The sequence below is a fragment of the Trachypithecus francoisi genome, unplaced genomic scaffold (genome assembly GCF_009764315.1).
Source record: "Trachypithecus francoisi isolate TF-2019V2 unplaced genomic scaffold, Tfra_2.0 Lachesis_group10, whole genome shotgun sequence".
Lineage (NCBI taxonomy): Eukaryota > Metazoa > Chordata > Mammalia > Primates > Cercopithecidae > Trachypithecus > Trachypithecus francoisi.
This window is the reverse complement of record NW_022681455.1, coordinates 36,880,684-36,893,461: the sequence shown is the minus strand read 5'-3', so window position 1 is coordinate 36,893,461 and position 12,778 is coordinate 36,880,684. Positions and strand designations below refer to the sequence as shown.

The following is a 12,778-nucleotide window of genomic DNA, read 5'->3' as shown; positions in this document are numbered from 1 at the left end:
GCTTGAACCTGGGAGGCAGAGGTTGCAGTGAGCCAAGATCATGCCATTGTACTCTAGCCTGGGCAACAAGAGTGAAACTCTGTCTCAAAAGACTAATAAATACATACATAAAGGCTGGATGCAGTGGCTCACGCCTGTTACCCTAGCACTTTTTGGGAGACTGAGGCGGGCAGATCACTTGAGTCCAGGAGTTTGAGACCCGTCTGGGAAACATGGAAAAACCCCACCTCTACAAAAACTAGAAAAATTAGCCAGGTGTGGTGGCGCATGCCTGTGATCCCAGGTACTTGGGAGGCTGAGATGGGAGGATCACCTGAGTCTGGGAGTTTGAGGCTGCAGTGAGCCATGATGGCACCATGGCACTCCAGCCTGGGCAACAAGAGTGTGACCTTGACTAGAAAAATAAAAATTTGGCCAGGTGCGATGGCTCAGGCCCGTAATCCTAGCACTTTGGGAAGCTGAAGCAGGCAGATCACTTGAGGTCGGGAGTTCAGGACCAGCCTGACCAACATGCAGAAACCCTGTCTCTACTAAATTTTGAACCTGGGAGGCGGAGGTTGCAGTGAGCTGAGATCATGCCACTGCACTTCAGCCTGGGCAACAGAGCGAAATTCGGTCTCAAAAAAGAAAAAAAAAGAAAAACACAACGAGGACAGGCGTGGTGGTTCATGCCTGTAATCCAAGCACTTTGGGAGGCTGAGGCAGGTGGATCACCTGAGGTCGGGAGTTCAAGACTAGACTGACCACCATGGAGAAACTCTGTCTCTATTAAAAATACAAAATTAGCCCAGTGTGGTGGTGCATGCCTGTAATCCCAGCTACTGGGGAGGCTGAGGCAGGAGAATCACTTGAACCCAGGAGGTAGAGGTTGCGGTGAGCCGAGATCGCGCCATTGCACTCCAGCCTGGGCAACAAGAGTGAGACTTCATCTCAAAAAAAACACACACACACACAACAAACAAACAAATAACAATAATAATAAAATAAATAATAATAAAATGCAAATATAATTTAACAATAAATATGCAGCTTTCATCTAGGACCTTTAACGACACAGTCAAATTTCCTAGTAACACATGGTAACAAGAGCAAAGGCCAATTCATTCACAGAAAAACCAAGGCTCGGTGGTGGGATCAGTCAACAATAGCATTTGTGAAGAATGTTGAAGAGTTTGTGCTCTGTTGAAGCAATTACCAACTCAGGAAATATTTTACCTTATACACAACTATAAGGAGAGGATACTGTGGGGGGGGCCTCTGAGGTTCATTCTTTTCCAGCAGTTGTCTGATAAATTTTTCAATTGCCTTCTCTGACATGCCACACTGATGGCCCGTCTGTCTCACCAAATCAACAGTCTCTGAAAGTTTGTCATAAATGCTGAGCTCGTTGGCAGCAAGATCCATGTCTTCCAATATAAAATCCCTGAGAGAGACGGAGAGAAAATAAATGTAAAAAGAAAGGTGGTTTATTTAGGTACTTCCTCTTCAAAGTTACTTGACCATCTGTAGAGAAGGACCTGTTTTGTGTTTTCCGCAATCCTCTACAGACCAATACTTTTATCAAACACAATGAATACGTAGAGACAATGTCAAATTGCCAAACAAGTTTTAAAATACTAGTTAACTGTGGGCCAGGAACAGTTTACAGACCTGCACTAGTTCTCAAACACTGAGGAGCACTGGTCTAGAGCACAATATGTCCTAATGGGACTCTGAAGCACTAACGACATCCAAAAAAGATTTCTGACACCAATGATGGGAGATCTGCTACTGGTGATTTCCTAAAATAAAAAAAAATGGATTATGCATAGTGTTGTTGATCAATTATTTCTTTCCAATTATACCAGATAGACTTTTAGCAACACAAGAGGAAGAACTGATCACTGAAGATTACTGAAGGTGACTGACTTTGAGCAACAGGCTGATAAGCTTTGTTCTTTGCAGAGCAAAGATTGCAGACAACACAAAAACCATAGCATGCGGCTTGCAGTCCTCAACACTTTTCTTTCTACTTTTTTTAAAATTTCTTCTAGAGCAAACAGTCCTCATGCTTTTCTATAAATACAATTTTAGAAAATAAAGGGCATATTTTATTTGTATTTTATATACTTAAAAGACTTAAGATTTTTAACTAATTTAAAAATTCAATTTGTGTTCTTATAGTTATTTTACAGCCAGATTGTTTCATCATGTCCAGAGAACAAAAGGTAAAAAGTAACGGGGCAAAGTAGAGTTCTCTCTGTATCATTTGTAAAATGAAATTAAATAGTTCCAAGGCTGGGCGCAATAGCTCATGTCTGTAATCCCAGCACTTTGGGAGGCCAGGGCAGGAGGATCGCTTGAGACCTGAAGTTTAAGACCAGCCTGGGCAATATAATGAGACCTCACCTCTACAAAAAAAGAAAAGAGGCCAGGTGCGGTGGCTCATGCCTGTAATCCCAACTCTCTGGGAGGCCGAGGCAGGCGGATCACCTGAGGTCAGGAGTTTAAGACCAGCCTGACCAACATGGAGAAACCCTGTCTCTACTAAAAATACTAAATTAGCTGGGTGTGGTAGCGGGTGCCTGTAATCCCAGCTACTCGGGAGGCTGAGGCAGGAGAATCTCTTGAACTCGGGAGGTGGAGGTTGTGGTGAGCCGAGATCACGCCATTGCACTCCAGTGTGGGTAACAAGAGTGAAACTCCATCTCAAAAAAAAAAAAAAAAAAAAAAGAAAAGAAAAAGAAAAGAAAAACAAATTTTAAAAATCAGCTTGGCCTGGTGGCACACACCTGTAGTCCCAGCTACTTGGGAGGCTGGGGTGGGAGGACTGCTTGAGCCTAGGAATTTGAGGCTACAGTGAGCTATGATCATACCACTGCACTCCAGCCTGGGAGACAGAACGAGATCCCATCTCTAGAGAAAAAAAATAAGACAAAATAATTAAATAGCTATTTTAAAAAGTGTTTATGTTACAGAACAATAACATTTTTCTTCATTTACAGGAGGAAGAAGAGTGCTTCTTTGGGTTTGTGCTCTCTTCTACTGGGCTTTATGTATTTATTTATTTTTAATACAGAGGGTCCTTTTATATCACATACTTCATTCCTACAGTACTTCTAGCCTCAAAAAGTACTGGCATAGTACATGTGTATTCTCTCAGTAAGGAGATACTGCCACCTGTAGGGTGGAGGACATAGTCACGTTGTTACAACACAACCTAGCACACACCAGCACATCTCCTCTTCCAGCAATGTGCCTCCCAATCACTCCTGTCTGGTCCTCTTTATGACTATTAAGTGTTTAGTTCATTAGGTCTTAACCTGGCTTGCACATGAGAATCACCTAGAAAGCATTTCATAAATGCTCATACCTGGGCATCAACTCAGACCAATTAAATCAGAATCAGAAGACTTCTAATGGTGGATTAAAGGGCACGCAATCTAGACTTTGAGGAACCGGGGGAACGAGAGAAGAGCCCACCACACTATACCCCCCACATTCAGATGAAAAGACAGTACAAACTACAGTTGAGACTTCAACAACATGGGTTTGAACTACGTGGGTACACTTAAAAGCTGTTTTTTTTCTACCAACCCAGGATTGAAAATACAGTATTTTCAGGATGCAAAAACTGCGTATACATATACAGAGGGATGACTTTTTGTATAAACAGGTTCTGCAGAATTGATTGTGGAACTTGAATATGCAAGGATTTGGGTGTATGTGGAGATCCTGGAACAAATACCCCACATATACCAAGGGACAGCTATATATTGTTTAATGTATTATTTTCAATACATGATGCTAGGACCACTGGATATCCACACATGAAAAAATGAAGTTGGACCTTTCTTTTCTTTTTTTTTTTTGAGACAGAGTCTTGCTCTGGTCGCCCAGGCTGGAGTGCAGTGACGCAATCTTTGCTCACTGCCACTTCTGCCTCCTGGGTTCAAGCGATTCTCCTGCCTCAGCCTCCCAAGTAACTGGGATTACAGGTACCCACCACCACGCCTGGCAAATTTTTTTGTATTTTTAGTAGAGAAGGGGTTTCACCATGTTGGCCAGGCTGGTCTCAAACTCCTGACCTCAAGCAATCCACCCACCTCAGCTTCCCAAAGTGCCGGGATTACAGATGTGAGCCTTTCTTTATACTATACATAAAAATTAACTCAAAATGGATCAAATACCTAAATTTATAAGCTAAAACGATAAAACTTCAAAGAAAGCACAGGGAGGGAGGCTTCATGATTCTGGGATTCAGCAATGGTTTCTTAGATATGACACCCAAAAAACAAGCAACAAAAGAAAAAATAAATTGGACTTCATCAAAATTAAAAACTTTTTGTAGAAGACAAGGGGAGGGGAAAAACTTTAAAAATTCTGTGTCTCAATACCATCAAGAAAGTAAAATGACAACCCACAGAATGGGAGAAAAATTTTGCAAATTATGTATCTGATAAGGGGGTGGTCTATATGGAATACATCAAGAATTATTACAAATCAGTAATAAAAAGACAACCAAATAAAAAAATAGACAAAGGATTTGAATAGCCATTTCTCCAGAAAAGATATAGAAATGGGCTGGGCGCAGTGGCTCACGTGTGTAATCCCAGTGCTTTGGGAGGCCAAGGTGGCAGGATCACTTGAGGTCAGGAGTTCAAGACCAGCCTGGTCAACATGGTGAAACCCTGTCTCTACTAAAAACATAAAAATTAGCTGGGTGTGGTGGCGGGCACCTGTAATCCCAGCTACTTTGGAGGCTGAGGCAGAAGAATCACTTGAATCTGGGAGGCAGAGGTTGCAATAAACCGAGATTATACCACTGCACTCCAGCCTGGTAACAGAGTGAGACTCCATCTCAAAAAAAGATATACAAATGACCAATAAACACACAAAAAGATACTCAACATTATTAACCATCAGAGAAATGCAGATCAAAATCACAATGAGATACCATTTCACATCCACTGGGATAGCTACAATCAAGAAGTCAGACAAAAAGTGTTGGTAAGGACATGGAGGAATTGAAACTCTTGTAGACTGCCGGTAGGAACATAAAATGGTACAGCCACTACAGAAAACAGTCTGGCAGTTCCACAAAAAGTTAGGCACAGCTACCATATGACCCAGCAATTCCACCCCTAGGTATGTACCTAAGAGAACTGAAAACATATGTCCACACAAAAACTTATGCACAAATGTGAATAACACTATTCATAACAGCCCCCAAATGGAAGCAATCCAAATGTCCATGAACTGATGAAAGGATAATCACAATATGGTAGATCCATATAATGCAAAATCACTGGACGATAAAAATGAATGCAGTACTGATATATGATACAATATGGATGAACCTTGAAAACACTATGCTAGGTGAAAGAAGACAGTCACAAAAAATTACAGATTATATAGCTGCATTTACATGAGAAGTCAGGAACAGAGACGTCTTTTTTTTCTTAATACCTTTTTAACAAACCTGCAAGGAATAGGCAAATCTATAGAGATATAAAGTAGATTTCCAGATGGGAAGTGACTTATCTGAGACCACCCAGTCAGTTGTCACCTGAGCCTCATCTGGACCTCACATTCTTTTCACTAAGCCATTTTTGATTAGCAGCCAGGAGGATGGATTAGAAAGCATTAAGAGCCATACTAACAATAACACCAAAAAACCCCCAGAAATTAAGATGCAGCATTTCCAATTAAAAATAAGTCAGGAGTAGACGATCGCTGGAAAATGAGATCACAGCTGATTTTTATTTTCTTTGTGATTTTCACATTTCTCAAACTTTTCCTGTATCAATTTTGTAATCACAAAATTCTCACAGTCACTTCTAAGGAACACCATTGGGCACAAAATGAGTCAGAGATGTACAGCAATGCATGACTGTGGCACCACAGGGAAGAAGCAAGGCATGATTTGCCATGCCAATGACTTTCTGGTTCTCCATAGAGTTGTATTCAAATATTACAGCTGGAAAAATGAAACAGCACTGAACTTGGAGACAAGCTTTGCCAACTGCTAGTGAGATGACTTCAGTTAAATTACTTGGTCTATTTCTGCATCCAAAAAATAAGAGGATTGGATCACAAATTTTAGAGTCCACTCTAAAATTCTAAGAATCTATGAACACTTCAGGAAGGAGAAAAATTCAATTCATTAGAAACTAAAGACTCATGTTCAATTGCATTCCTATTCCTGTTCCCACCCTATATGCCAGGTGCCTTGCTAAACACTCTAGAAACATTATCTCAGTGAAACCACTGTGATCCCATAAGGTAGCTGTGATCGATTCCATTTCATACATGTTCAAGGCTCGGAAAGGTTTCATAACTTGCCAGGATGTGAACCCAAGTGTCCTGAATTCAGGGTTGGTGCATGCTGCCTCCCTTACCAAGTATTTTCCTATTCTGAGCTGGCGGTTCGGAAACCATGTGTCTCTTGATCACAACCGAGCGGCTGAGAACTGCAAAATGATTGACTACAATGATTCCTGCAAATAGAGCAAAGTGATAACTTATAATTATAATATTTTTCACATCTTGGATCTGTGATTAGTGATTCTGAGATGCCATTTTCCTGTTTAAATTAATAAAGACATTCTATGAAAGCAAGCAGGAATAATATTCATTTAAATACATTACAATTCATTATCTAACAATACCCAGTCAAAACCCATTAAAACTCAGTAGAGGACCAGAATGGAAAGGATCTAGAAAGGACTTCTAGAAAAAAAATTCCAGTGAAAAACTAGCGTGCATGTTGGGAGGTGGGGTCACATGCAGGTATCCCTGAGGCAAAAGAGAACATCACATTGGTGTGCTGGTAGGAGAATCCTGAAGCAGACTGAAGTACAGGTGAGGAAAATCATCATCATTTTTGATGGCTGTTTTGCAACCTTTGTAAGCCTCCTCATGTCTCTTTTTTTTTTTTTTGAGACAGAGTCTCACTGTGTTGCCCAGGTTGGAGTGCAGTGGTGCAATCTCGGCTCACTGCAAGCTCCGCCTCCTGGGTTCAAGTGATTCTCATGCCCCAACCTCCTGAGCAGCTGGAATTACAGGCTGGGATTAAAGGGATGATCTTTTTTGTTGTTTAATTACTATCATATCCAACCAAATGCCAACAGTATCCCTCTAGCAAGACAATACAAAATGGCACATGCCACCATACCCAGCTAATTTTTCTATTTTTCGTATAGACAGGGTTTCACCATATTGGCTAGGCTGCTCTCAAACTCCTGGCCTAAAGTGATCCACTCACCTTGGCCTCCCAAAGTGCTGGGATTACAGGCATGAGCTACTGCGCCTGGCCTGTAGGCCCTTTCCATATATACATAAAAATCTTTTTTTTTTTTTTTTTTTTGAGATGGAGTCTCGCTCTGTCACCCAGGCTGGAGTTCAGTGGCCGGATCTCAGCTCACTGCAAGCTCTGCCTCCCGGGTTCACGCCATTCTCCTGCCTCAGCCTCCCCAGTAGCTGGGACTACAGGCGCCTGCCACCACGCCTGGCTAGTTTTTGTATTTTTAGTAGAGATGGGATTTCACCGCGTTAGCCAGGATGGTCTCGATCTCCTGACCTCGTGATCCGCCCGCCTCGGCCTCCCAAAGTGCTGAGATCACAGGCGTGAGCCACCGCGACTGGCCTAAAAATCTTATTAAACTCCCAGTTTGTATCACAAAAAAAAAAAAAAAAAAAAAAAAGGTTTCTTTTCTTGTCGGGTAATTCAAGTTAGAATGATATTACAACACTGAGTATATTTTTGCAAGCCGTGCATCCTTCTTTCCAGAGATTGTGACACATTTCTCAAGTTATCAGAAAGGTAGTTAACGGCAACTTGACAACGTTTCTAAGAACACCTGTGGATTTTGATGATAAGCCCTCTTTCTGGCTTTGGTTATATCAGTAGTCCTAAACTGGAAAAGATTCTGTCCCCAGGGATGCCCGGAGACACTTTTTACTGTCTTGCTAGGGGGACACTACTGGGATTTGGTTGGATACGATGGTAATTAAAGAACAACAAAAAATCTCATCCCTTAAAAAAAAAAAAAAAAATCAAAGCCGGGCATGGTGGCTCACACCTGTAATCCCAGCACTTTGGGAGGCTGAGGCGGGCAGATCATGAGGTCAGGAGATCAAGACCATCCAGGCTAACACGCTGAAACTCTGTCTTTACTAAAAATACAAAAAATTAGCCGGGCATGGTGGCGGGCGCCTGTAATCCCAGCTACTCGGGAGGCTGAGGCAGGAGAATGGAGTGAACCTGGGAGATGGAACTTGCAGTGAGCCGAGATCGCACCACTGCACTCCAGCCTGGGTGACACAGAGAGACTCCGTCCACCAAAAAAAGAAAAAAAAATCAAACACAAGGTCATTGCTATGCATCAAGCGTGAGAGGATTGAGTGAAATCAGCTGAGGCTTGATGGCAATCCATTTACCTGCAGAAAGTAGTTCCAACTCTGGCTGAAGTGAACTTTGCCACAGGGTGAAATTCTGAAGAGTTAGCCTGATTCTAACAGTGGCATAGACCTGCAAGGGCACAGGCAGGATCACTAGAGGACACTACTTTAGAATAATAGTTCTCAGGGTAATTCTGCTCCAAAGGGGACATTTGGCAATGTCTGAAGACATTTTTGATTATCAAAACTGGACAGGAGTTGGGCATAGCAGCACATACCTATAGTCCCAGCTACTCGGGGGGTGCTGAGGCAGGAGGATCACCTGAGGCCAGCAGTTAGAGGCTGCAGTGAGTTATGATCACGCCCGTGAATAGCAACTGCACTCCAGCCTGGGCAACATAGGAAGGCTCCAGGTTCAAAAAAAAAAAAAAATTAAAAATCAACAAACTGGAGGAGTACTATTAGCATCCGGTGGGCAAAGACTAAACATTCTGCAATGCACAGGAGAGCCTCCTCCCAGCCCTCCTCAAAACGAGGTTGAGAAACCTTGCTTTCAAGAGAGGCCTGTGGGAGGTAAGCCAGAGAGTTGTTTCACTTCTGGAGTACTTCAGAAAGAGGAGAAGACAAGTGAGAGCTCTGATGAGATTTCTCCACAATTCCTTCTGGGTCTCTGTCTATGAAGAAACAGGGTAGAGGCATATATGACAGAACAACTCGGCTAGAACTTACCAATACAAATGTTTGTTTAAAGCAGAAAGCAAGTTAAGAGAAATGTAAACTTCTCTTTTGTCCTGTGTAACAGACAACTAATTCCTCTATAGAGATAAGGAAGTTCTGAACACTCATATGTCATTACCCTGGAGTCTCTGTTTTCTGAAGAGCTATGCCAGCGAGGCAACTCTAAGATAGAAAACTGATTCATCTAGTTAAAGCACAAAAGGGGAAACAGTACAGTTCAAAAGAAAGTTTCAAAAGTCCATCAAGATATGTCCAATCTTCAACACTAGGAGCTATATTCACAGTAAATTAAATTTTCTTTTTTCCCTACTTGGCTCTTTAATATTACACTACCCATGTAGTATGGTATCCATTCTTTAGTGTTATGGATATATTCCATTCTATTTTATCCAGTGATTCCCATTAATTAAAGATATGTTCTAGTAAAGAAAAAGTGCTCCTTCAACCATTGTGGAAGACAATGTGCCGATTCCTCAAGGATCTAGAACTAGAAATACCATTTGACCCAGCCATCCCATTACTGGGTATATACCCAAAGGATTATAAATCATGCTGCTATGAAGACACATGCACATGTATATTTATTGCAGCACTATTCACAACAGCAAAGACTTGGAACCAACCCAAATGTCCATCGATGATAGACTGGATTAAGAAAATGTGGCACATACACACCATGGAATACTATGCAGCCATAAGAAAGGATGAGTTCATGTCCTTTGTAGGGGCATGGATGAAGCTGGAAACCATCATTCTGAGCAAACTATCGCAAGGACAGAAAACCAAACACCGCATGTTCTCACTCATAGGTGGGAATTGAACAATGAGAACACTTGGACACAGGGTGGGGAACATCACACACTGGGGCCTGTAGTGTGGTGGGGGGAAGGGGGGAGGGATAGCATTAGGAGATATACCTAATGTAAATGACTAGTTAATAGATGCAGCACACCAACATGGCACATGTATACATACGTAACAAACCTGCATGTTGTGCGCATGTACCCTAGAACTTGAAGTACAATTAAAAAAAAAGAAAAAGTGCTCCTTAGATTATAAGAACCACTACGAAGAAACAAACATCAATTAAAAGGAAAAATAACTGATAAAACATTAAAATGATTAATATGATTTAAAATAGTAACTTAAAACTACAATAAATGCTTAAAATTTACAATCAAGGTACAGGCAGGGCACAATGGTTCACACTTGTAATCCCAATACTTTGGGAGGCTGAGGCGGGTGGATCACTTGGGGCCAGGAGTTCGAGATCAGCCTGGCCAACATAACATAGCGAAACCCTGTCTCTACTAAAAATACAAAAATTAGCCAGGCATGGTGACGCACGCCTGTAATCCCAGCTACTTGGGAGGCTGAGGCATAAGAATTGCTTGAAGCTGGGAGGTGGAGGTTGCAGTGAGCAGAGATCACACCATGGCACTCCAGTCTGAGCAACAGAGTGAGACTCTGTCTCAAAAGAATAAAGAATTTAAAAATAAATGTAGTGTATACATACAATGGAATATTATTCAGCCTTAAAAAAGAAAGAAATCAAGATATTTGTAACAACATGGATAGACCTGGAGGACATTATACTAAGTGAAATAAGCCAGACACAGAAGGATAAATACGACATGATACCACTTGTACAATTAATCTAAAATAGCTAAACTCATAGAAGCAAAGAACAGAATGGTGGTTACAGGAGGCTGCAGGCAGGGGGAAACGGGGAGGTACTGGGCAAAGAATACAAAGTTTCAGTTATACAATATGAATAACTCCTAGAGACCTACTACACAGCACAGTGCCTAGAGTTAACAATACTGCATTGTATATTTAAAAATATGCTAAGAAGGCAGGTCTTACGTTAAGTGTTCTTATTGCTAACAGTAATAATAAATAAGAAGGCAGGAGGAAACTTGGAGGTTGATGGATAGGTTGATGGCACAGATTGTAGTGATGGTTTCACAAGCGTATTCTTATGTCCAAATTCATCAAGTTGTACACATTAAATATGTACAGCTTTTTGTACAAAAATAGTACAATGAACATCTGGACATCCTTCACTTAGATTCACCAGTTATCTCCATTTGGCTCTATTTTCTTTCTGTTTTTACCAGAACTACTTGAAAGTTACTTGCAACACATTATGAAATCATTTCTAAATATTTCAACATGCATCTCCTAAGAATAAGGACGTTATTCTATACAACCATTGGCATTATTACCATACCCATTAAAATGAGTAATTCTCTTAATATTACCTAATACTCAGTCTATAGTCAAATTTCTTTAACTATCAAATTTTTTAGAAAGACCATATAGCTATTTACAAATCCAGGATCCAACCAATGACAACACATTGAATTTGGCTGCCGTGCCTCTCTTTAATCTACGTAAATCTAGAACAAGTGCCCAGCATTTTTTTTGTGTGTGCCTTTTATGATATTGACCTATTTGAAGCAGAAGTCTCCACATTTTAAGCTTACCTTTACTTGCTTCCATCCTCACCTTTTACAGTTTCTACTATTAGAAAAATGCCATAATCCTTCCTTTCTAAGTTTCTGGTACTGTTTCCCTCCCTTCCTCCCTTCAGAGGCAAGCTCCTTTGGGGGTTGGGGGGAGAAAGTCACTCACTTTCTTGTTTCTCAGGTTTCCATTCATTTATTAACCTGTTGAAATCATATTTCTGCCTCCTCACTCCAACAACATTGCTTTCACTGAGGCCACAAATGGCTTTCTAAACGCCAAGATCGAAGGACTTTTTTTTCAGTTATTACCTTATCTGAACTCTCTGCAGCAACTGCTGTTGCTACCCCATCATCTCCCACAAGTGTACTCAAACCTTAACGTAATTCTCTCGTTCTCTTCCCAAGTGCTGGTATCCACCACAGTTATCCTTGATCTTCTTATTCCCTCCAACACTTCGACCACCAGCTATTAGTGATTCCCTAATCTCTTCTCCAGTCTACGACTCTCTCCAGGGTTCAAGGCCCATTTATCTACCTGCCTACCAGACACAATGATCCAAGTTTCCCATACCTCCCTATATGTAATGTGTCAATAACCGAACTTACTGTTTTTCCCCTTTAACACATTTCTCCTACTGCACTCCTTTTCTTAATGGAAACACTAATCCTCCAAATTTAAAAACTATTCTCCTCCTACCTCATTCCCACCAATGAAACTATCACTAAGTCCTCTTGATTCAGCCTCCTATATAATTCTCACATTCATCCCCTCCTCTCTACCTCTACATTAATGGCACAGTTAAGGCCCTCAACGTCTTTCCTATGGACCAACGCAAAAAGTAGTTAATTTCTATACTTCCAGTTCTCCTCTTCCCCAATCCATCCTCTACCTTGTCCAGTTTTTTATTTTTCATTTTATTTTTATTTTTTGAGACAGGATCTCACTCTTCGCTCAGGCTGGAGTGCAGTGACACAATCTCAGCTCACTGCAACCTCTGTCTCCTGGCTTCAAGAGATTCTCGTGCCACAGCCTCCTGAGCAGCTGGGAGTACAGGCGCATGTCACCACACCCAGCTAAATTTTGTATTTTTTTGGTAGACACTGGGTTTCACCATGTTGGTGAGACTCCTGACCTCAAGTGATCCGCTCACCTTAGCCTCCCAAAGTGTTGGCATTACAGGCGTGAG

The 12,778-nt window shown here is 41.4% G+C and overlaps 1 protein-coding gene across 9 annotated transcripts in view; it reads right to left on the bottom strand.

The window, feature by feature from the left end:
* The window catches only part of CUNH6orf89 (chromosome unknown C6orf89 homolog), a 49,839-nt gene that overhangs the window by 19,725 nt on the left and 17,336 nt on the right, over positions 1-12,778 (bottom strand). For 4 of the 9 annotated variants that reach the window (XM_033217005.1, XM_033217003.1, XM_033217006.1 and 1 more), the window contains one exon: positions 1,216-1,423. In XM_033217005.1, coding sequence (XP_033072896.1) covers positions 1,216-1,404 — 189 coding nt within the window. In that variant the 5' untranslated portion in view covers positions 1,405-1,423. Of the gene's footprint in view, positions 1-1,215; positions 1,424-1,650; positions 1,782-6,380; positions 6,480-12,778 lie in introns of all 9 variants that reach the window. The other 5 variants (XM_033217004.1, XM_033217007.1, XM_033217001.1 and 2 more) reach the window with 3 other exon arrangements.